This window comes from Gekko japonicus, unplaced genomic scaffold (assembly GCF_001447785.1).
Source record: "Gekko japonicus isolate JY-2015 unplaced genomic scaffold, Gekko_japonicus_V1.1 scaffold292, whole genome shotgun sequence".
Classification (NCBI taxonomy): domain Eukaryota; kingdom Metazoa; phylum Chordata; class Lepidosauria; order Squamata; family Gekkonidae; genus Gekko; species Gekko japonicus.
Genome location: NW_015173131.1, coordinates 1,631,172 through 1,654,009, shown reverse-complemented (window position 1 = coordinate 1,654,009; position 22,838 = coordinate 1,631,172). Strand labels below are relative to the sequence as shown.

Genomic DNA, 22,838 nt, shown 5'->3' with positions numbered 1-22,838 from the left:
TTGTTAGTCTGTAATGTGCTACTGGACTCCTGCTCTTTTCTACTGCTACAGACAGACTAACATGGCTAACCGTCCTGATCTAATCCAGATCAGACTAGCCCAGACTAGCCCAGACTCAGATCTCAGAAACTAAACTGGGTTGGCCCCGGTTAGTATTTGGATGGGGAACCGCCAAAGAAACCCAGGGTCACAGGCAATGGTAAACCACCTCTGGAGGCCTCTTGCCTTGAAAACCCTATGGGGGCTGCGGTCACACGGAGCATTAGCCACGCTGCATAGACGGAAGATAGGCGGACTTTCCGGGTGCGATCTCACCGTAACATCTGGGGAGCGTAGAGCTCCTGTGGCTGACCCGTGAGTACCCTCCGAAGACTCGCAGTAAAAAACTAGTACCTCCGAGGTACTAGTTTCCGGGAACCGCGCGGCAAGAGTGGGCGCTTGATCGTGTCCCTGCTGGATTCCCGTGGCATCCGGCGCCCGCCGGGTTGTTCCCCCCTCATGCCTCCAGAAGCGCCCAACAGCACATGCGCACAAAGATGCGCGGCGTCGTTGGGGGTCGAGGAAGGACCACGGGGGGCTGCGATGGGGGTGAGTGGCAGCGGCCAGGCGAAGAACGGGCCGCATGTCCCGGGGAGGGAGGGCGGGTGGGCTGCTGGTGGGGAGGGGGGATCTGGTGGGGTGCTCCCCCCTCCCCCCCCGTTGTGAATGACTCACGGACGCTGCCCAGAGTGGGCTGTGCACAGCCCTCCCAGAGGTGGCGGCTTGTTCCGTCCCCTTCCCATCAGCCGGATGCTCTCGGTGGAGGTGCGGATACTCGTATGATTGGCACCTCCACCCTAACAACGGGACCTCGCCGGGACCTCGCCGGGACGTCTGATCCCACAGCAGCGTGGTATTTTGCCCCGGGGCAAACAGCCACGCTTCCCCCCCGCATTTTCCTGGCCGTGTGGCCGGGGCCGGGGTTGCCATAAGTCGGCTGTGACTTGACAGCCAAAGAAATCCCCCTATGTATGTTTTTTTTCCCAGAAGGAAGTCCAGAGAGTTCAAGGGGATACTTCCTAGGGTGAAATGCAATGCCCAGTGCTCACCATTAGTTGTATGGAGGACATCAATGTGGATGGAGCTTTACAGTGTCAAAAAGCAAGGTCACTGGCCGAAGAGTCTACAATTAAAACAAAATTTGCAACCAGTGCAAAATAAAAGGAGGAGAGGAAGTAACCTGAGCTTGCTGGGAGTGAGCCCCACTGAAGTAGGTATAACCACGTGAGATTAGGCTGCTCATGTGACATAGGATAACTAGGGAATATTTACCCCCATGGCTTTCTGCACACAGGTGGTTGACTGGGCCTTTTGCTTCCAAACCGGTGTGCTGTTTTGGGGAACAACCACATGACATCATCCTCTAACCATTGATGTTTTCCCTGTCCTCCGTACTCTCTTTTTCATCAGATTTGCTTCATCATGAATTTTGGGTTGCCAGCTCTGGGTTAGGAAATACCTGGCTATTTGGGGGGTGGAGCCTGGGAATGAGAGGGACCTCAGCAGGATATAATGCCATACAGTCCGCTCTCTAAACCAGCCATTTTATCCAGGGGAACTGACCATAGTCATCTGGAGATCAGTTACCAGGGGTCATTTCCTGCAGGAGCGCACAGGAGCGGAGCTCCAGCAGTAAAGAGACCAGGGGGCTGGCACGTGCAACAAGCCCCACCCCCTGCTCCCAGCAGCCCTCAGTCAGAGCAAGAAGCAGCCAGGTAAGTTGCAGAGCCCCCCCCCCCCAGCCCCCTGGTCCAAAACAGTCCAATGGCACCTTTAAGACCAAGTTTTATTCAGGTACAAGCTCTCCCTCCTCTGTGAGGACAGATCTGCACTCCCCCCCCCCAATAGCTAGCAATCCAAAACAGTCCAGTGGAGCCTGAGCAGTGGGTGTTGCCTTCTGACACACGTCTGGTGATGTCAGGGTGTGTGGCATATGCAAATGAGTTATGCTAATGCACCCCTGCACCTGTTTTTCTGCGAAATGACCCCTGTCAGTTACGATAGTGAGAGATCTCCAGGTGCTACCTGGAGGTTGACAACTCTAACTCTATGACTTTTTTCTGAAAGAACAAAATCCAGGTATGTTAAGATGGCACCTGGACAGGAAGGTGAATGTTTTAGACAGTCCCAAGCACATTGGTGCCATCAGCCTTCTCTTTATGCTTTCAATTTCCCGCACTGTAGCACTATAATGTTACAGCCATTACCGTGGTGTTGCTTTAATAGCCTTTTGGTGGCTCAGTAGGGGAAAAATACAGGGGAAATGGTGGCTGATGGAGGAAAGTGTGCATAAAATTACCATGTGGCTGCTCTATTGCCAACTTGAATGCATCTGCAGGGGCAATTATTTATTTAATTTATTTAATTGGATTTTTTTAGACCGCCCTTCCCTGCATCAGGGCAGCTTACAACAAAGGTGTATTAAATAAATAAAATTAAAACCAACAATAAAATACGTAAGACATATTTCAACAAATAAAACAATCCAATTCCAAGATGGCAAGGGAAATGTCAGCTTCCACGAGCCCGGGGGGGCGGGGGCTTGCAGAGAATGGAGGATATGAGAGTACCAGACTACATGCTATCCTGTTACTGTCCTCAACTAAATGCCTGGTGGAATGTCTCTGCCTTATATATCCTGCGGAAAGTTAACAAATTCCTCAGGGTACGGATATTAAGAACATAAGAGAAGCCAATGTTGGATCAGGCCAATGGCCCATCCAGTCCAACACTCTGTCACACAGTGGCCAAAAATACCAGGTGCCATCAGGAGGTCTACCAGTGAGGTCAGCTAGATCTTTCTCATGCCGGGGACCACCAGGAGGTTCTTACTTCCTGATCGTAACACTCTTCTGGGAGCATCCTGAGAATGAATGCAGAAGGGAGAACCCTCAACTTTGTGGAAGCAACTTTGTGGGAGCAATCAGTAACAGCATCCTCTTAAATCTCCAAAGGTATGGCAGAACGTCATAGTTCAGATCCCCTGATGTATAACTGAGCTGCAAAATTAAACTCTGTTGGTCTTAAAGGTGCCACCGGACTCAAACTTAGTTCTCACATCTGTTAACTCTTTTATTATCTGTATGCTAATTTGCTGCTATTCACAGGTCTCACCAACTGCTTTAATCCAATCTTAGCCATACGTATTGCTCAGTTACTTATGCGTCTTGACTCTAATTAGCCCTTACTGGCAGCTAGCCCCCCACACACACACTTTCTCTACTTATATGGAATGACTGAGGAAGCCTTGAGGAAGCCTTGTTTCATTGTGTCTGAAGAAGTGTTGCATGCACACAAAAGCTTATACCCAGAAGTAAACTTTGTTGGGTTTAAAGGTGCCACTAGACTCAAACTTTGTTCTGTTGCGCTCCAGAAGGTAGCCAGGCATATAGATCTGGGTAACAGCATGGAGAAAGGTGGTGGCCAGGGGGGGGGGACTTTTCCCTGTGCCATTTGCCAGATCAGAAATCCCACTCCCACCCGCAGTCTGCTTTAAACCCCAGTAGGGAGAAAAGACAGCTATCCATATTGAGGATGTGTTTATTTATTTATATCTTCGATTTATATACCGCCCTTTACCCGAGGGTCTCTGGGCGGTTTACAGGTATATGGCCTAAGTGCCTAATTAGTTCCTATCCTAGGGCCACAATTCGACTGGGAAAGGGGCTACCTATCGACACCCGAGCAGTGCGGTCCTGTTGTATTCCACGGGCGGGCTTCCGTTGTTTCTTCCTGGCGCCTTAGGATGGGTTGATGACATCTCCCGGCAGGCTCCTGATGGACTCCTCCGGTGCGTGGCGGCTCCCGATTGCAGTTCCGGCCTTTGTCCCTTAGGCTCTGCCGCACTGCAGTGTCACGCCGTCACACCGCCGTCCCGCTGCCGTAGCTCCGCCTCCATCCGGTCACCGTTGCCGCTGCATCCACGGGTCGCCTCTGCTCTGCCGCCGTATCGCTGCCGCCGCCAACAACACTCCTGGCACACACCATCAGGAGGGAGGGTGCCCCCTGCCAACCTAGGGCAGGTACCCATTTGTCTACTTGCGGTTACGCTTTCGAGCCGCTGGGTGGGTGGGAGCTGGGATTTGGGCCGGGAGCTCACCCCGGCCGCGGTGGGTCTCGAACAGCCATAGTGGCTGTTCACTAGTGTTGTTAATGCAGGCGTTGAACTGCCTGCGCCACCGCTCCCAAGCGGTGTTCCCTCCCCACCTCCTGGAAATGCCATTTCTGATCAGGGAAATAGTGTCGGTGGGAAAGCTGACTGCTTCTCCCGTTATCAGGCTCCTTGCTGCCGCTCGGTTTAGCTGTCTGAGGATCTAAAGATGGCATTGTAAGTGGTTTGTTCATTAGGAAGATTTTAAAGAAAAATCTTCATTGAAAAACTAAATTTGAACATTTGCATTCATTACGGATGAAAGGAAGGGGAGGTCCTCCTTTTGGCAGATGAAATGTCACGTTGGCTTCTCTAACACTTGTACCCCTGGGCAACGTGATGTGTAACGTGTTGTGCAAGAGGGTGTAACAAGTACATTGTAACCCTGAAGTGCAAAGGTCTGAGTTTTGCAACAGAGTGTCTGTCAAGTACAGCACAAAGTAGGTGATATGCAGGTGGTTGAAGAATAATCATTACTAGGCACAGAATCCTGCAGAAGTATCAAGTGGAGCTCTGATGGCGCAGCACTTTGGCAGAAGAGGTGATGGCCATTTCCAGCAATTCCCTCTCTCACTGCGTACCCCCACTTACCCCTCCTTGCACTGTCCCTTAACCCATGAGATATTATTTATTATTTGCTTCATTTATGCCCCCCTTTTCTCCACAGTGGGGACCCATTGTTCTCCTCTAGCTAGGTATGCCAGCGTCCAGGTGGGACCTGGGGATCCCTCAGAATTAGCGCTCATCTCCAGGCTACAGAGAAAATGGCTGCTTTGGAGGGTGGAGTCTATGGGATTGTACTCTACTGAGGTCCCCGTCCTCCCCAGGCTCCATCCCCAACCTGGATCTGGCCACTCCCCCCCCCCATCCCTTGCCGGTGGCCAGAGGGATATGGCAATCAGTGTTCCCTCTAAGCTGAGTTAGTGTGAGCTAGCTCACAGTCTTTTAGCCTCCGGCTCACACATTTTTGCCTTAGCTCAGGAAGGATGGCTCCAGGGTAAACTAGTTTATGCAGGAGCCAAATTGCTTGCTCACAACTTTAATGCCAGGAGCTCACAAAGTAGAATTTGTGCTCACAAGACTCCACAGTTTAGAGGGAGCATTGATGGCAACCCTACCTTTAACATCATTCTCCTCTCCTCCAATTTATCCTTACATCCACCCTTTGAGGTATTATTATTATTATTTAAAACATTTCTACCTGATCTGGGTTCACAAGGTAGAGAACATTAAAAAAAGCACACAATTAAAATACAGTTACATTCTAAAAAAAAAGAAATATCAATTAAAAACACTGTGAGGCAAAGCGCCTTGATTTCTTCCCCACCCAAGGGTTGACGTGAATATTGGTAGGCCTGCTCCGACTTGCAGGTGTCTGTAATTGGGCCTCCCTGCCTACACCATCCTTATCTCCTTCAAAGCCAGATTCAAGAATGTGGTAACTGGCTAATCCCGGGAACCTGTGTTCAGTTCTGTAACTAGATGGGAGGGGTGAAGCAGGAGCAGATGTCATCATCTTCTAGAGAATTCCATCAAGCAAGCTCCCTGATTGGGTTTGGGAGACCACTTGGTGCCAGATGTCCAAAAATCATTAAGCCATAGACAAGAGGGAAGCCAGGCTAACTTCAAGATTCAAGTGGGTTGTGGCTCTGATGATGCTAAGCCTCATCATGATGGACTGCTTTGTAGACCATGCTTAAGCATCTAGCTTGGACTTTGATGTTCTAAAAGGTGTGCCATTTAATACCAGATATTGATGTATTAGACAAGCTAGCTTTTCTTATTTTCTTGCTGCGGGATTGTAGACACTAGGGATAGGCACTTTCCAGATTTTGCCCTGGACCGAATTGAACTGAACTGACCCCATTCCCAGACCGGTTCTTGAGCCGAACTGTGGCCAGTTCGTGAACTGGTTCGCGAACCGGTCTGGATGAAGAAAAAACCCTGGGCGGTAGCAGGGGCCCAAATTCTCAGCATAATTCCAGCTCACTGTCCTCGATATGCCCACCAGACCCCCAAGGAGACAATGCTTTTCAGTGGGATGTCCTCACACAGCTCGTCCCTGGGGTGGCCCTCCATGTGCCCCACAAGTCCAGTGCCCCCCGGGAATCTGCTTCCGGAGGACTTGTCCGGCGATGATTTCAGACAGTAGCGTGGTCTGGCCACCTGGCTGTGGTGGGTGGATGGGTGGGGTGGGGAGTCCCAGCCCCTGGACAGAGCCCCCACTGGGGACCGGCCTGGTAACACCCTCCCTCGTGGGGGAGGAGACACGTAAGTAGTCATGGAAGTGTGGGCCCTCCTGGGAGGGACCCAGTAGGTTGGTCCGACCGCCTGGCTGTGGCAGGTGGACGGGTGGGGTGGGGAGTCCCAGCCCCCGGACAGGGCCCCTGCTGGGGACCAGCCTGGTAGCACCCTCTCCCACGGGGGAGGAGACACATAAGTAAACATAGAAGTTTCAGTCCTCCTGGGAGGGACCCAGTAGTGTGGTCCGACTGCCTGGCTGTGGTGGGTAGATGGGTGGGGTGGGGAGTCCTGTTTCCCAAGTCAAACCAAAAACGTATTTTAAAAGTAAACCAGTTCAAATCCCATTCTCTCCCCCCCCCCCAATCAAAGAAAGAGACGGGACGGGAAAAAGCATTGCTGGAACTCAGGCAAGGGAAGGCAGGCGAGAAAAAGACACAGGATGAGGCTTTTCATCTGGCAGTTTGTATCGATGCCAGGAGATCCAGCAGGTTTCTCCACCCACCCAGCAACCCCAGTAAATTTCCCCCCCACACCATGCTCAGCACGAGATTTTTCCACACACAAAAGGAGCACTAGACTCACAGAGAATCCAACGTGAACCAAACAACAGTCACGTGCTGCCTGCTGATAATATACACACCCCCTCACATTCGAAGGGAAGGATGGACGTCTTTAATTGGAAATATAGTAGTAATATACTTTATTGTCATTGTACATAGTACAACGAAATCGGAGATGCCTGTTAGCCTCGGATGCTTGATACTGGTCCCTCAACAGCTGGAAAGTCTCACGCACACCTGCTTTTCCGCGTGAAACTGCAGGGGTGGGGTTTCTCTGATGAAAGTGCCTGAATGCTTCCGAGCTGGGCAGGAGAAGCTCGTGCACTCGGGGCACCAGATACATAACCTTCGAGCCGGTCCATCTGAGCATAGAAAAAGGCAAAATTCGGCCTGGATTCTAGCTTGGTGTTTGGGTCCATGCCCATCCCTAGTAGACACTGTGTTGCCTAGTGATATCATATTTTGTTAAAGTATTTAATAAACCTTTGCATATTTTACCACGGTCTGGTTCCTTGAGGAACCACAGCTCTGAGTGCTTGCCCAAGGGGTAGTGGCTCAGAGGGACCCAGGTTTGAGACCTTGACAAACACGGCTAGAAGGAGAGCTGATAACCTTTACTGAGGGTATGCTAGACAAAACAATAAAGTCTTCACCCTCTGGCATAGGACAGTAATAGAAGGAGACAAATAGTTTGATATATATAAAAGCCCTAACGTATTGTCACTTTCTAGCTCTCCCGTTGACTGTGCTGTGCGCTCCATCAGCCATTGGCCCATCAACCACCACTCAAGAGTACTTGTGTGCCACTGGCTGGGGGCTGGGTCTGCTTTTCTGTCCCGCCCACTGCCAGCCTGGCCCCATTCCCTGACAGAATAAATTGCCAAAATGGCTGTCTCTCCTGACAAAGACACTTCTCCTGCTTGGTTCCTGTGGGGCTAACATTTCCCTCAGTGGCTGTTGCTAGACAACCAAGCCTGGTTCTGTTAGTAAAAAGGCAAAGGCACGAGGCCCTTTCCAGGCCTACCACCTCCAGGTTGGGAAATTCCTGGAGATTTTGTGGTGGAGTCTACAGAAGCCAAAGTTTGGGGAGGGGAGAGGCCACAGCTGAATAAAATGCCATAGACTCCACCCTCAAAAGCAGTCATTTTCTCCTGGTTAAACGTTGCTGCCAATCTCCAGGTGAAGGCTGGAGATCACTCAGAGTTAAAACTGCTCTCCAGATGACAGAGATCAGTTCCACTCAATAAAATGGCTGCTTTGCAGGATGGACTATGCGTCATTGCACAGAGTGGGGACCCAAGCACTAAGGTTGCTTTCCTCCAGGGCCGGCCCATACATATAGCCAAGTTAGGCAGTTGCCTAGAGTGGTAGCAAGCTGTACTGGCTCAGCTGGTTATCACAGTTGCCACACACTGGAAAATAGAGGCATAGTCCGGAATCAAGTCAAATAACAGAGCCAAAGGTCAGAGAGCCGGGAAATCAATGCAAGGTTGCAGGAGCAAGGAGAGGTTGCTACAAGCCAGGTGCGGATCTGAGCATGCACGGTTGCTACCGTGCTGAGGCATATGCATGGGGTGTTTATGAACAAGTCCTCCCTTCCCTGGGAGTCAATCTGCCAAGACTCACAACTCCTCCCATTGCTTTTGCAAGAGCTGCAGCCTGGCACTCTTCCTTTGTTCTTGCATATTCAGCCTCTGGTGTGCCCTGCGTCTGGGGCACTCAGAACTAGGTGGGGATTCTGGCCTCGGGGTGTCTTCAACTGCTGGTGCTGGGCCAGGTTCTGGATCAGTCTCTTCTTCTGGCTGCGCCTCCTGTGCAGCTGCTGGGGTCTCTTCTCCCTTAGGGTTCCTCTTCTGGGCTGACTCCAGAGGAGGCTGGGTTGCTACCTGCCTCTTCCTCATCTGAGGAGTGGTCAATCTCAGCAGAGCCAGTACCCACAACAAGGGCTTTGGCTTTGGCTGACTGGCTGCCCGCCCCCCTGGTCCTTCCCTTGGTGCCTCCTCCTCGTTGGCACGTGCATCCATGCTCTGGGATGGTTGTCGCAGTGCTGCATGGGGTGCCCCCCTCCCTGGCCAGGCTGGTGACTTCTTGGCATCGGAGTGTAACTTCCCGGCATGCTCTATCTGTCTCCAGGATGGTGGGGGGAGCATGGGGAGAAGCTCGCCTCCTGGGCCTGCCTCAATCTCGAGGTGACCAGGCGGGCTTCGGGCTCCTCTGTTTCACCAGCACCTCCCAGATGGAGTACATGCCCCTGCCCTTCTCCAGGAAGAGCCTTGTGGTTGCTGGCCTGCCACTCCTCTCCTTGGCTGCAGACAGAGCAAGAAGGGAGCCTTCTGCCAGGCCCAGCAGAGAGCGCCTGCTCCGGCATCTGTCTGGCTTGGCACATCCCGGACATCAGTTAACAGGATTTTTCAAAATGTTTTGTGATTTGTGTTTTTCTGTTTGAGAGAGAAAATCAAAGATTGTACTACTTGTTCAAATTTTGTGTTTTTCATTCTTCCTAAAATGCATTTATGTTTGAAAATTGGTGGGTGCACCGGGGGGGGGGGAGGGGGCCTTGCCTTGTGTGCAAAAAACCCTGGCACTGGCCCTGCTTCCCTCCTGCTTGGGTCCCCACTGTGGAGAAAGACTGCACTTTTCCTCGGTTGCAGGTGGGGGTAGGGGAGATGAAAAGCCGAAGTCAGAGGGGCAGATAAAAGTAGGTTGATGGTTAGCTGGGATAGGGTTGCCAACTCCAGGTTAGGACATTCCTGGAGATTTGAGGGGTGGAGCCTGGAGAGAGTGGGGTTTTAAGAGGGGTGGGACCTCAGATAGGTACAATGCCATAGACTTCACCCTCTAAACCAGCGGTTTCCTCCTGGGGAACCTTTGTTGCCAATCTCCAGATGAGGGCTGGAGATCACTCAGAATTACAACTGCTCTCCAGATGGCAGAGATCAGTTCCCCTGGACTCTATATCATTATACCCTGCTGAGGTCACCACAGCAAATTGATGCTGAGTGCCCAAGGCCAGGGCACCAACCCAGAACCTCTTTCTAGGGCTTGTTGTATTTATTTCCACAACAGGCCTTATTCCTAGTAATTAATAATTATCATTTGGGCATTGTATGTAGTATAGCCAGGAGATCCTAACAATTGTGGTGGAACATGCCTGCTCTGGTCTGCAGGCCCTATTCCACCCTGTCCTCCTGGGTGTTTCTATCACCTGGAGGGGCTTTTCTTTTACTCTCAGGGTAGCCTGCCCCCACCACTTCCCTTTTGTAAGGAATTGCCCACTGAGAGGGGTAGGACTCCCATTTTCCCTTTCATGTTCTCTCAGGCCTTGCCTCTGTGTCTCCCGCTGTCCAGCGTCTGGTCACCACGTTGACAAATTCTAAGATTGTGTGGCAGCTTGAAGGGAGACAGATGAATTAGGATGGACTGAGAGTGTGTGACTGGCCCCAGGTCAAGCTTCAATGGCAGAGTGGGGATTGGAAACTGGGTCTCCCAGATCCTACACCGACACTCCTACCGCTACACCACCCTGACTTTAAAAATAAAAATAAAAATCCAACCTCTTGCTTCCTTTTTCAGACTTCAAAAACCAAGGAGTTGGTAGTCCACAGTTTGTGGCTGCAATTGGTTGGTGGGTTCCAGTCCAGATGCTAAGAAATCTTTTACCAGCCTTTTTCCATTTCACCAAGGGCCCTTGCATTTTATCTACTTTTATTTTCTATGCAATTATTTCTCGACCTTCCTCTTCTTCTTTTTTTTCTCCTGCCAGTTTTCACTTGCTTCTGTCTCGAGAAACTCCACCACTTCTTCAAACCTATAATCCTGTTGTCTTCACAATTTGTGACAGTCCTGGTCCTTCTCTAGTCCTCTTTCTATATTTTAGAGTGATTTTCCTCTTCCTTGTAAGGCATCAGAAGACACTCAGATAAGACAATGAAACAATGAAACAGCCTAATCAATGTCATTGCTTTTCTCAGTGTTCCCTGAACTTTCAAAATGGCCTTGCGGAATGTCAGTAAAGGTTTCCAGAGTTCCACTGGACAAGATGTTAACCCTGATCTTGGCGTTGAGAGGAAAACCGCCTCCTTCAGTGTAGAGAGGCTTACCAACATACTGGATGGAGGTGCTGAAAACACCCAGATCCGGCGGAAAGTCGGTAAGTAAGCGTATATGGAGGAGCTCAGTGTCTGTTTGATGTTGTGGTTGGATCTGCCCCAATCTCTCCTTCATGTCACATTTGCCAGTTAACTTCTCCTTTGCAGTGATGCGCCAGAAAATATTTTTCAAGCTGAGTAATTCTGATTTATGGCAGCAGCAAGCAAAGAAAGGCAACAACCAAAGGCTAGAAGTTAAAACGAGAGGAATTGTATTCCATGCGTGCTAAGGAGCTGTGGCTCAGTGGTATAGCTCCTGACTTGCATGCAGAAGGTCCTAGGTGGTCATTTCTTGTTAACAGAATCAAGAAGTAGATGATGGGGGAGAACCTTTACCTGAAACCCTGGAGACCTGCTGCCAGTCAGACTAGAGCAGGGGTGTCAAACATAAGGCCCCGGGGGCTGGAACCGGCCCCAACAGAGCTCTTATGCGGCCCACAAGCAACTGGTGCAAGGGAGGGAACAGGAGACTGCTCAGGGCGGGGAGTGGGTTAAGCCACTCCAATTGTAGCTTCGTCACGACAGAGCAACCTCATCTGCAGCAGTCAAGCAATGTGCCCAGTGCCGCATTGCTGGCTCTCCAGTCCACCCATGTGGGTTTTTCTCTGCACTCCCCTCCCAGCCCATGGGGCCTTGCAGTGAGAATACACCAGCTCGGAGTTTACGAGCTGCTGTCATTTATACACTTCATATCTCCAGTACTGGCATTATGTTTTATGGCACACGTGGCCCGACCCGACAAAGTGACATTTCTGTCAGATACGGCCCACGTAACAAATGAGTTTGACACCTCTGGACTAGAGGATACTGACCTTGAAAGACCAAGGGTCTGAGTCAGTAGAAGGCAGCTTTTTTGCGTTCAAGTGATTTATAAGTGTAATGTATTGAAATGATTACATGAATCACCTCATAGGACTCCCCTGTTAAGCTTCGAGCCAGACCAGGGCTCCTCTGAGCAAACTTCCTATTGGTCGCTTCGTAACAGCGACCAATCAGAACGATACCATTCCCTAGGAGGGAAAGACTCCCATTGGTCTTTATTCTAGCAATCTCATTGGTTGTTATTTGTAAATAGGCGTGGCTACATTAGCCCGGTTATGTTTAAAAGGAGCATAAGCTCCCACTGTTTTCTGTTCTGGTTTCTTACTGAGTTAGTGCTTGCTCGTTACTTCCAATAAAGCTGAATCACTTGCTGAATCACTGTACGAGTCCTTTGTTAGCGCGATCTAACAATTGGCGACGAAGGTGGGATGTTAGAGCAGGTAGGCAGCCCTGCGGACATCCACACTTCGGACTCGGAAGAAAGCGGGCAGAGCACAGCAGCCGATCCGGCGGAGGCGCCACCAGCTCCGGTGCCCAAGTCTCCCCCGATGGCTGGAAGCCAGAAGTTCGAGTGCTTCGAACCCTCCTCAGAAGACTGGGACTCCTACCTGTCCAGGTTCGAGTTCCATCTGGAGACCCACGACATCACCGATGAGGCGAAGAAACGAGCATGCCTCCTGAGTTCCTGCGGGAAGGGGACCTTCGACATAGCCAGGTCGTTGGTGGCCCCAACTGATATAAAGACTGTCACCTACGCTGACATCACGGAGAAGCTTAAGGCTCACTATTCTCCACAACCGTCGGAGATCGCCTGCCGGCACGCTTTTTACAAGCGGAACCAGGCCGGAGGCGAGACCATCGCAGATTTCGTGGCGGCCCTTCGCAAAGCCGCACGGCCATGTAATTTCCACAACGTGGAGGAAGCCCTCAGAGACCGTCTCGTCTGCGGTCTCAAAGATGAAAGGCTGCAACAGAGGCTGTTCGCCCGCACCACCCTGACCTGGGCAGTGGCCTACGAAGAGGCCGTGGCCGCGGAAGCAGCGGAGAAGTCCACGAAGGAGGTCCGCCAGCGGGTGGCAGAGCCCAGTATACACGCTCAACGAGACAGCGAGGGCGAAGACGCGGATGATGACGTCAACGCGGTTCGAGGCAAGCGGACCCCAGCGAAGACTACCAACGTCAAGCCTTGCTCCGGTTGTGGCGGGAAGCACCAGCGCGGCTCCTGTTGGGCTCGTGATGTCGACTGCAGAGCGTGTGGGCGGCGTGGTCATCTGGCCAGAGTCTGCAGATCAGCGAAGAAGGATCCCTCAACTAACAACCGGTCAGCGCAGAGGGGCACTCCAGTCAGCACCCAAGGCAAGACCCGTTCCTCAGCATCGGAAGCAAGCTGCCAGTTGACGGCGACCTTGTCGAGCGCATCGGCCGTAAATCGCACCAGCAGCCAGGGCAAGATCACCGTGACTCCACTCCTCGACGGCCGACCCTGTACAATGGAGGTGGACTCAGGATCGTCCGTGACGGTGATTTCTGCCGCGTCCTGGCGCCAGTTGTTCCCGAACCGAAGCCGGCGGCGGCTCCAGCCTGCGGGAACCAGAGTGTCCGACTTCCAGGGCAACCGAATTCCCTTGGCCGGACGGGACTCTGTTACTGTTGAGTATAAGGGGAAATGTGTTAAACTGTCATTCCTGATTGCAGAGGGAGACCGGGTTAACCTGCTAGGGTTAGATTGGTTTGAGCCATTGGGCATCGGTATTTCTGGGATTAACAGGATGTCTGAAAATAAATGGGGCATGCTGTACGACCTGTTCCCTGATGTATTTGCCGAAGGGTTGGGAAGGTACAAGGGCCCCCCGGTTGCGTTTGACTTAGATCCGTCAGTCAAACCTATTAGGTTGAAGTATCGGAAAGTACCTGTGTCTCTCAAACATAAGGTGGAAAAAGAGATTGACAAACTAGTTGAGCAAGGGGTTTTAGAGCCAGTACCATACAGCAAATGGGAGACCCCGATCGTAACCCCTGTCAAATCAGATGGGTCCATACGACTATGCGCCGATTACAAATGTACGATTAACAAGGCGCTGCAGCAACATTCGTACCCGGTCCCGGTAATAAGCCACATTTTGGCTTCCCTGGGGGGTGGCAAGATTTTCGCCAAATTTGACCTGGCCCAGGCATACCAGCAGTTGCCTGTCACCCCGGAGGCTGCCGAGGCCCAAACAATTGTAACCCACCAAGGGGCTTTTAAAGTGAACAGGCTGCAATTCGGGGTCAACGTAGCACCTGGGATTTTTCAGGGCCTCATGGAACGTCTACTAAGGGGGGTACCTGGCACAGTGCCCTATTTTGACGACGTGCTGATTGCGGGCGGGTCTGAACAGGAACTACTGGACCGGGTTAAAGAGGTCCTCAGGCGTTTTCAAAATGCCGGCCTCAGAGTTAAGCGCTCAAAATGCACGCTCGGGGTGGAAAGTGTGGACTTCCTGGGGTTTCGCATTGACGCAGAGGGAGTCCACCCCACGGATGAGAAGGTATCTGCAATCCAAAACGCCCCCAGGCCGGTGAGTAAGAAGGAGCTCCAATCCTTTTTAGGACTCCTGAATTTTTATCATGCGTTTTTACCGCATAAGGCATCAGTGGCGGCCCCTTTGCACGCGCTTTTGCACAAGGAGGCAAAATGGAAGTGGGGGCAGGCCGAGGAAAAGGCTTTTGTGGGAGTCAAGGAGCTGCTGACATCTAATGCCGTACTCACGCATTATGATGAACACAAGCTCCTGGTGTTAGCTGCTGACGCTTCACCGTTTGGAGTAGGCGCAGTTTTAAGCCATCTGATGCCTGATGGGAGCGAAGCGCCTATCGCTTTTTATTCTAGATCACTATCTGCGGCAGAGCGGAACTATGCCCAGATAGACAAGGAGGGTCTGGCGTTGGTAGCGGCTGTCAAAAAGTTCCATGATTTTATTTTTGGCAGACGATTTTTGCTGGTCACTGACCACAAGCCGCTACTGGGGATTTTTGCGCCCGATAAGCAATTGCCAAACATCATGTCCCCACGCATGCTTAGATGGGCGATATTTTTGCAGGCTTATGATTTTGACTTAGAGCACCGGCCTGGGAAAGCGATTGGGCATGCGGATGCCCTCAGCCGGTGCCCGGTGCCGGACATTGGCGCAGACCCTGCCCCCGCCTGTGAGGTCTTGGCAATTGAGGAGCTTCCTCGACCCCCGGTATCATCCAGGGACATTGCAGCACACACGGCCAAGGATAGCGTGCTGTCCCGAGTATTAAACTGGGTTTGGAGGGGGTGGCCGGTTGGAAGCGTTGAACCGGAGTTCGGCCCTTACAAAAGCCGTCAAAATGAACTATCCATTTCTAAGGGCTGTGTATTATGGGGGAACAGGGTGGTGGTTCCTGACAAACTCAGGACGAGAGTGTTAGAGTCGCTGCACGAGGGTCACCCCGGTATGGTACACACCAAAGCGTTGGCCAGAGGGTATGTCTGGTGGCCGGGGCTGGACAAAGAGATCGAAGAATGGGTACGAGGGTGTCCCAAATGCCAGCAAGTCAGACCCGATCCCCCACAAGCTACACCCCAAGGCTGGGAGTCATCTGGTAAACCCTGGGCCAGATTGCATATAGATTTTGCTGGCCCTCTCCAAGGGCAAATGTTCCTAATTGTGGTGGACGCTATGTCCAAATGGCTGGAGGTCGTGCATATGAAATCGACCACATCACTTGCTGTGATCCATGCGCTCCGCCGACTTTTTGCCACCCACGGGTTGCCTGACGTCATCGTCAGTGACAACGGGCCTCAATTTGTGTCTGAGGAATTTAGGCTCTTCCTCACGAGTAATGGCATACGCCAAATGACTTCGGCCCCTTTCCATCCGGCATCTAATGGCCAAGCCGAACGGATGGTCAGGACGGCCAAAGAGGCCCTGGGTAAAATGGACGAAGGGGACTGGAGCCAGAGGCTGGGCTCCTTTCTTTTGCTGCAGCACACCACCCCCTGTAGTGCTACAGGCCGTAGTCCGGCCGAATTGTTAATGGGGCGGAGACTCACGACCCGTTTGAACCGTATGCACCCAGACCTATCAGAAGATCAGTCCGAGCGTACCACTGCGCAACCGAAGGTGCGCATGTTTGAAAAAGGGGACAAGGTTTTCGCACGAAATTATGCAAACGGGCACTTGTGGCTTCCTGGGGTTATATCCGACTCTGTGGGTACTCGAATGTATGTGGTGCAGTTAGCTGACGGTCGAATATGGCGGCGCCACATAGATCAGTTAAGGAGACGTTGGGCTAGGGACAGCGCTGACTCTCCGACGGCTGAATCCCCTGATGTCGAGTGGACACCCCCAGAGCAGGCGGTGAGTACCGAAAGGCCCGGTACTGTCCCCGAGTCAGGGCAGAACCCTGTGTGCGGGGCTGAAATCCCAGTCGAGTCTGTGCCTGATCCAGGCTGTAGTGAACCCCACTCTGACCCACAACCTTGTCTGCCCGTGGAGCCTGCACCGCTCCGCAGGTCCCAGCGTTCGCGGCAAATGCCGACTTATCTGAAGGACTATGAGTGTAAATACTGTTGGAATAACTGATGTACAAAGGTTGATTGCATGTTTGTAAATAATAAAACAATTGGGATGATGGCTTAACTTAGGGGGGAGGAATTGTAATGTATTGAAATGATTACATGAATCACCTCATAAGAATCTTCTATCACTGCTAACAGAAATCTTCTAGTCCTCATAATTAAATAATATTTTGTTAAAAACCCTCAGGCACTATGCACAGGATTTGGGAACCAAATGAAATTTTGGGCAGAGACCTACTAGTGGTTCCAGTTCTTATCCGTTCTTGTGGTTCCTATTGTTGTTCACTATCATTCACCTGGCCCTTGCCACCTTCCCTCTCTGCAGAAAAAAATGCTGAGATTTGGAAATGTTGCTCTCAGAGCCTGGTCCAAAGAACTGGGCCCAAACCTAGCAAAAGACCCAGTCCTCCATGCGTGGAGCATAGTAGTAGGTCAAAGGTGCTGCAGGACTATCTTCTGTTTGCATGTCTTGCCTAAGGGGCTAATGAGGGCATTTCCATGAAGACTCCTAAAATCATAAGAACATAAGAAGAGCCCTGGTGGCTCAGATCAGTGGTCTATCTAGTCCAGCATCCTGTCTCACGCAGGGGCCAGCCAGTTCCTCTGAAGAGCCAACAACAGGCCATAGAGGCCTTCCCTTGATGTTGCCTCCTGGCTCTGGTACTGATCCTGCTTGTGTGTAGCACGCTGCATGTAAATTAAACCACCTGGAACCAGTGTGGCTGGATTAGCTCGTTATGAGCACAGAGTTTCTGTGTTTCCTTGTCGTAGAAGTCAAATTTTATTTCAGTTCAAAATGCTGACTGTCAGTCTTGAAACTAGAGTAGTGGTCGTCAAGGGTGGTTAACTTTTTAGTTACACTGTTTGATTTATTTTCCCGAGTTTCCTGTTGGAATCTTGGAAAGACTTACAAACACAGCTGAGGGTTTTTCGTTGCCAGACTAAAGAAATACCCTGACTTGGTTCTGAAACTCAGCCGGACATAACATAACTGCAAGTTGCATATGTGGCAACTACTTCTATTTAACAGGGACAGTCCTTGTTTTCTGATCTCTAGTGTTGTCCCTGTTTCTCCGTTTGTGGAGGAGTAAGTCCACTCAGTTCAATGAGACTTGCTCAAAGTGAGTTATCCTGGGATGAAAAGTAGAGGGCCTCCTGTCATGCAGAATCAGGCCAGGGCTTGGATCTAACAGAAACTCTTGTTAGCAGAAGAGATTTACATCTGCAAAGTATGACTGTCTCGTTTCCTGACCTCACTGCAGCCCTAAGTGCCCCCCCCCCCAATTCTCTTGTTATGGGATCAGGACCCTGGCGAACAACTTGAATGGGGAGAGGGGAACGGGCATTTGAAATGTTTGAAATGTTCAGAGGAGCATTTTACTTTACCCTGTGAGCCAACCCGAAGTAGGGGCACTTCCTGCTGTAGAGCTCCCAGTGAATGTCTGTGCAAATAACTGAAGGAGTGAGCAGTGACTCAGGAGAGCTCATCCCCTGCCACAATTTTTGTTAAGTCTTTAAGGTGCTCCTGGACTCTTCCTCTTTTCTACTGCTACGGACAGACTAACGCGGCTACCCATCTTGATCTGGAAAAATATAAGTCTGCTTGCCAGAGGGAGATTCCTGTGCTATGGCCTTATTTATAAAACAAAACAAAAACCCTGTTACATGTTCTGTAGATGCAGTTCTCCAGAGCGACCCAGAATTTAGCAGAGAAAACAAGTACTTCCTGAGCCAAAATGAGAGATATGAAGGTGCCGTCAGAAGATCACTTTACCTCTCCAAAAAGACAGAAGAAATGGGATGGGCCGTCGATGGACCTGAACAGAAATATTGCTACAGGTGCTGTGGAAGAACACCCACCTCAAAAAAAAAAAAAAAAAACCCACCCCAAACCCACCCCTCATGCTGTTAAAGTTATATCAGCCATCTTAAAACTTCTGTTTTCAACTGTACTAGGTGAGAGAAAGCGAGAGCTTACAAGGAGTAAGAGCTGACCACCCCCAGCAAGAGTGTGGAGGGTGATCGGATCCATACCTTCCTCCTTTTTTACAGCATAGAAGGCATCATTTTTACTAGAAGCTGCACCTGGTGAACTGGGAGGCAAAACAAGGAATGAGAGGACTGCCTATTTTGAATGAGGTCCATTCCTTGTTCTGCCTGTTATAAGGTGGACTCCAGATGGAGATCTAGATCTCCTCTGTGGTACAAAGACCTTTAACCAACTTGGGCTAATTGGCCAGTGATGCCCATTCTTTGAAAAGCTTAGAGTTGCCTGCTGCTGTCTATGTTCTGGTCAAATCCAGGTTGGGCTACTGTAATGACATCCATTTGGAACAACTTCTTGAAATCTGTTCAGAAATGTCAGTTTAGTCCCAGTTGTGGCAGCTGTGAACTCAGCCTCCACTTCCTTACAGGGTTGTTGTGAAGATAGAATGGACAAAGGGAGAGCACTAAATTAAACCATCCGAGTCGACTGAAACGAACTCTTTCAAAGGCAGTTGTCCTGTGCCTGAGCTGAGGGGTAATAGGATTGGGGATCCAACTCCCAGCTCTTGACGGGGCACTGTTAATACCAGCACCAGCAGTGAAGAGCTTGGGTGTGATTTTGGATGCCTCCTTATCTGTGGAGGCCCAAATCACAAATGTTGCCAGATAGGCATCTTTCCACCTTTGCCAGATCAGGCGACTGGCCCCCTATCTCTCCCCCCTCGACCTAGCCACTGCGATCCATGCAATGGTCACCTCCAGGTTGGATTACTGTAACTCGCTCTATGCAGGGCTACCCTTGAGACTGATCAGGAACCTCCAGCTGGTCCAGAATGCAACAGCACTTGTCCTTACAGGAACACCATTAAGAGCACATATACAACCGGTGCTCCGCCAGCTGCACTGGCTCCCAGTTGAATACCGGGTCAACTTCAAGGTATTGGTCTTAACTTTCAAAGCCCTATGGAGTCTGGGACCCACACTCAAAGAGTAGTTGTCAGTGGCATTCCACCTGAATTGAGGGAGGTATCTAGTTGGGGAGGCACAGGGCTCAGTTCTGGGCCCGGTACTTTTCAATATTTTTATAAATAATCAGTCTCTGCCAGTTCGGACCCCATCGATGTGTATTTATAGTTAGGATTTTTGGCTCCAATGTGCATCACTTTGCACTTGGCCACATTGGACCCCATTTGCCACGTTGACGCCCACTCACCCATCCTCGACAGATCCCTTTGCAGTGCCTCACAACCCCCCCTGGTTTTTACCACCCTGAACAACCTTGTATCATCTGCAAATTTAGCCCCTTCACTGCTTACTCCCAACTCCAAATCATTAATGAGCAAGTTGAAAAGCATTGGACCGAGTACTTATTCATGTAGTACCCCACTGCTTACCACCCTCCACTGAGAAAATTTCCCATTTATACTCAATTTATACTGAAGATTTATATCTTGGAGTGTATCAACAGAGGCATAACATCCAAATTGCAAGATGTCATAGTCCCACTGTACACTGCATTGGTCAAGCAGCACCTGAAGTACTTTGTGCAGTTCTAGAGGCCTCATAGAGGTTACCATGGAGTTTTCCCCCAATGCTAGAGCATCCCCCCGCAATGTTCCCTGTGCGATGATGTCACCTCTGGAGGATGTCATCACTCTGGACACATCAGCATGGACAGGGCTGCTCAGGGGTGGGGCTCCCCTCACGGGCCAGCTGACTGGCGGTGGATTGGGGGTCGAGGCTCTTGGCAGTGGAAAATAAAAACTCTCTCTTGACGGGTCCTCCTCTTGCTCTCTCGTCTTTCTGGCCTTCCCCCAGTGCTGACATGACCAATTTTCCCCCCTTGTGAAACTGTATTGTTACATGCCATCTGTTTATTATGAGTAGTGTTTTAAATTTGTTTTTATTTAATTTATGATTGTATTATTATAATATGTTGTTACTTGCCCTGAGGCCTACATCAGTAAGGGAGGGCAAGTCAGAAATTGAATAAACAAACAAATGGACTATTGGTCTGATCCAGCAGGGCTCTTCTTTGTATGAGTTTTGTAATAAGAAGATAAGCTGGTTTGACAGTTTGACTTGCCAAAGGCTGGCACCAACAGGCATGCCTGGTTAAGTTCTGGCTGCAGGTCCCCTTACTGGGCTGCCTTCACAGGTTACATTTTTAAGGTGTGTACGCCAAAACACTGTTTTCTGCAGATCAGGCCTTTGTTCAAAGCATAAGAGCATTCCAGAGTTGTTTTCCTCTTGAGTAGGGCTACATCTAAACACAATAAGCGTTAGGGCTTCATGGGCTGCTGTTATTCCCTCCCCCCTTAATGTCTAGGTAAACCCCAATGTGCAGTGCAATGTTGTGCTGCACATTGTTCTGCCCCTGCCTTTCATCATTGGCTCTTAGCAGCGAAGCAATCTACAAGGCATGTTGGGGCATGAGTTGGGCATATGTGTGTGTGAGCTTCCCTGCGGCATCTCGCTGGTCACTGCAGGAAATAGGATGCTGGACTGAATAGACAGACCATTGATCTGATCAAGCATGGCTACTCTCAGGGGTCGTTTCGTAGAATAAGAGCTAGGGGAACTCATTAGCATAACTCATTAGCATATGCCACACCCCCTGACATCACCGGAAGTGTGTCATAAGGCCACACACCCCGCCCCCAATGGTCCCGGCCGCCACCGCCGGCCTTGCAGCTCCACTGCCGAGCCCCATGAGGGGCCCGGCGGTGGACCTGCAAGGCCGGCGGGAGTGCAAGAAAGCCCCGCGAAGGCCCTCCCTGGCCCCAGGCAGGCAGGGGTGGGGAGAGGCAGGGAGGAAGCAACTTACCCTCCCTCTTCTCCTGCCTCCTCCTGGCTGAATGAGGGCCGGAAGTGGGGCGGCCGGAAGCAGGGGGTGTGGCTTCATCATGTGCCCCGCCCCCCCACCTCACCCGGGGGAACTGCAATCCCCCCCGAAATGACCTCTGGCTACTCTTCTGTTCTTATGGCATGGAACAGCAGAGTATTCCTGCCTGCTTTGTAACAATTAACGTGAGAAACATTTTTGCAAACCCAGGCAGCATGCAAGAACACTTCTCATAGAGACAAGATTGACAAACGGTTGCTAAATTGAAAGGCGCTGCTGAGATGCCACTAAAAAGGCGGGAGTGTAACCAGCCCCATCAGGGCCAACTTTAGGATCACCTTGTAGACTGTTTGTTTGGGGCCAGTGTCTGTAACCTAACCTGTCTGTCCTTGTTACAGGGCACTTGGTGATGATTTGGCCTTCAGTGTGCACAACGTCTTTATGAAGAGTATTCTGGGGCTGGGCACGGACGAGCAGATCGCCAAGTGGATCACCTTGGCAGAAAAGCATTACATTGCAGGGACGTATGCTCAGACTGAACTCGGACATGGTAAGTCTCATAAGAACATAAGAAAAGCCAATGTTGGATCAGGCCAATGGCTCATCCAGTCCAACACTCTGTCACACAGTGGCCAAAAATACCAGGTGCCATCAGGAGGTCCACCGGTGGGGCCAGGACCCCTGAAGCCCTCCCACTGTTGACCCCCCCCAAGCACCAAGAAGCCAGTGCATCAATTGCCCCAGGCCTGTTCTGCCACATACTCAACAGATGTATCTTCCCAGAGAGAGAGCCAGTTTGGTATAGTGGTTAAGTGTGCGGACTCTAATCTGGGAGAACCGGGTTTGATTCCCCACTCCTCCACTTGCACCTGCTGATGTGACCTTGGGTCAGTCACAAGTTCTGTCACAGCTGTTCCTGAAAGAGCAGTTTGTGTCAGAGTTCTCTCAGCCTCACCCACCTCACAGGGTGTCTGTTGTGGGGAGGGGAAGGGATCTCCATCACCTCCTGTGGCAGTGAATTCCATGTGTTAATCACTCTTTGGGTGAAGAAGTACTTCCTTTTATCCGTTCTAACCCGACTGCTCAGCAATTTCATTGAGTGCCCACGAGTTCTTGAATTGTGAGAAAGGGAGAAAAGTACTTCTTTCTCAACCTGCTCTATCCCATACATAATCTTATAAACCTCGATCATGTCATTTCTCCAAGCTAAAGAGCCCCAACCATTTTAACCTTACTTCATAGGGAAAGTGTTCCAATCCTTTTATCATTCTAGTTGCTCTTTTCTGCATTTTTCCCAATGCTATAATATCCTTTTTGAGGTGTGGTGACCAGAGAGCCAGTTTGGTGTAGTGGTTAAATGTGCGGACTCTAATCTGGGAGAACCGGATTTGATTCCCTACTCCTCCACTTGCACCTGCTGGATGACCTTGGGCAAGCCATAGTTCTGACAAGAGCT

The 22,838-nt window shown here is 50.7% G+C and overlaps 1 protein-coding gene across 1 annotated transcript in view; it reads left to right on the top strand.

The window, feature by feature from the left end:
• The window catches only part of ACOX2 (acyl-CoA oxidase 2, branched chain), a 58,932-nt gene that overhangs the window by 1,564 nt on the left and 34,530 nt on the right, over window positions 1–22,838 (top strand). Inside the window, 3 exon segments of the mRNA XM_015422120.1 lie at window positions 10,965–11,143; window positions 18,228–18,390; window positions 21,781–21,932. Coding sequence (XP_015277606.1) covers window positions 10,984–11,143; window positions 18,228–18,390; window positions 21,781–21,932 — 475 coding nt within the window. The 5' untranslated portion in view covers window positions 10,965–10,983.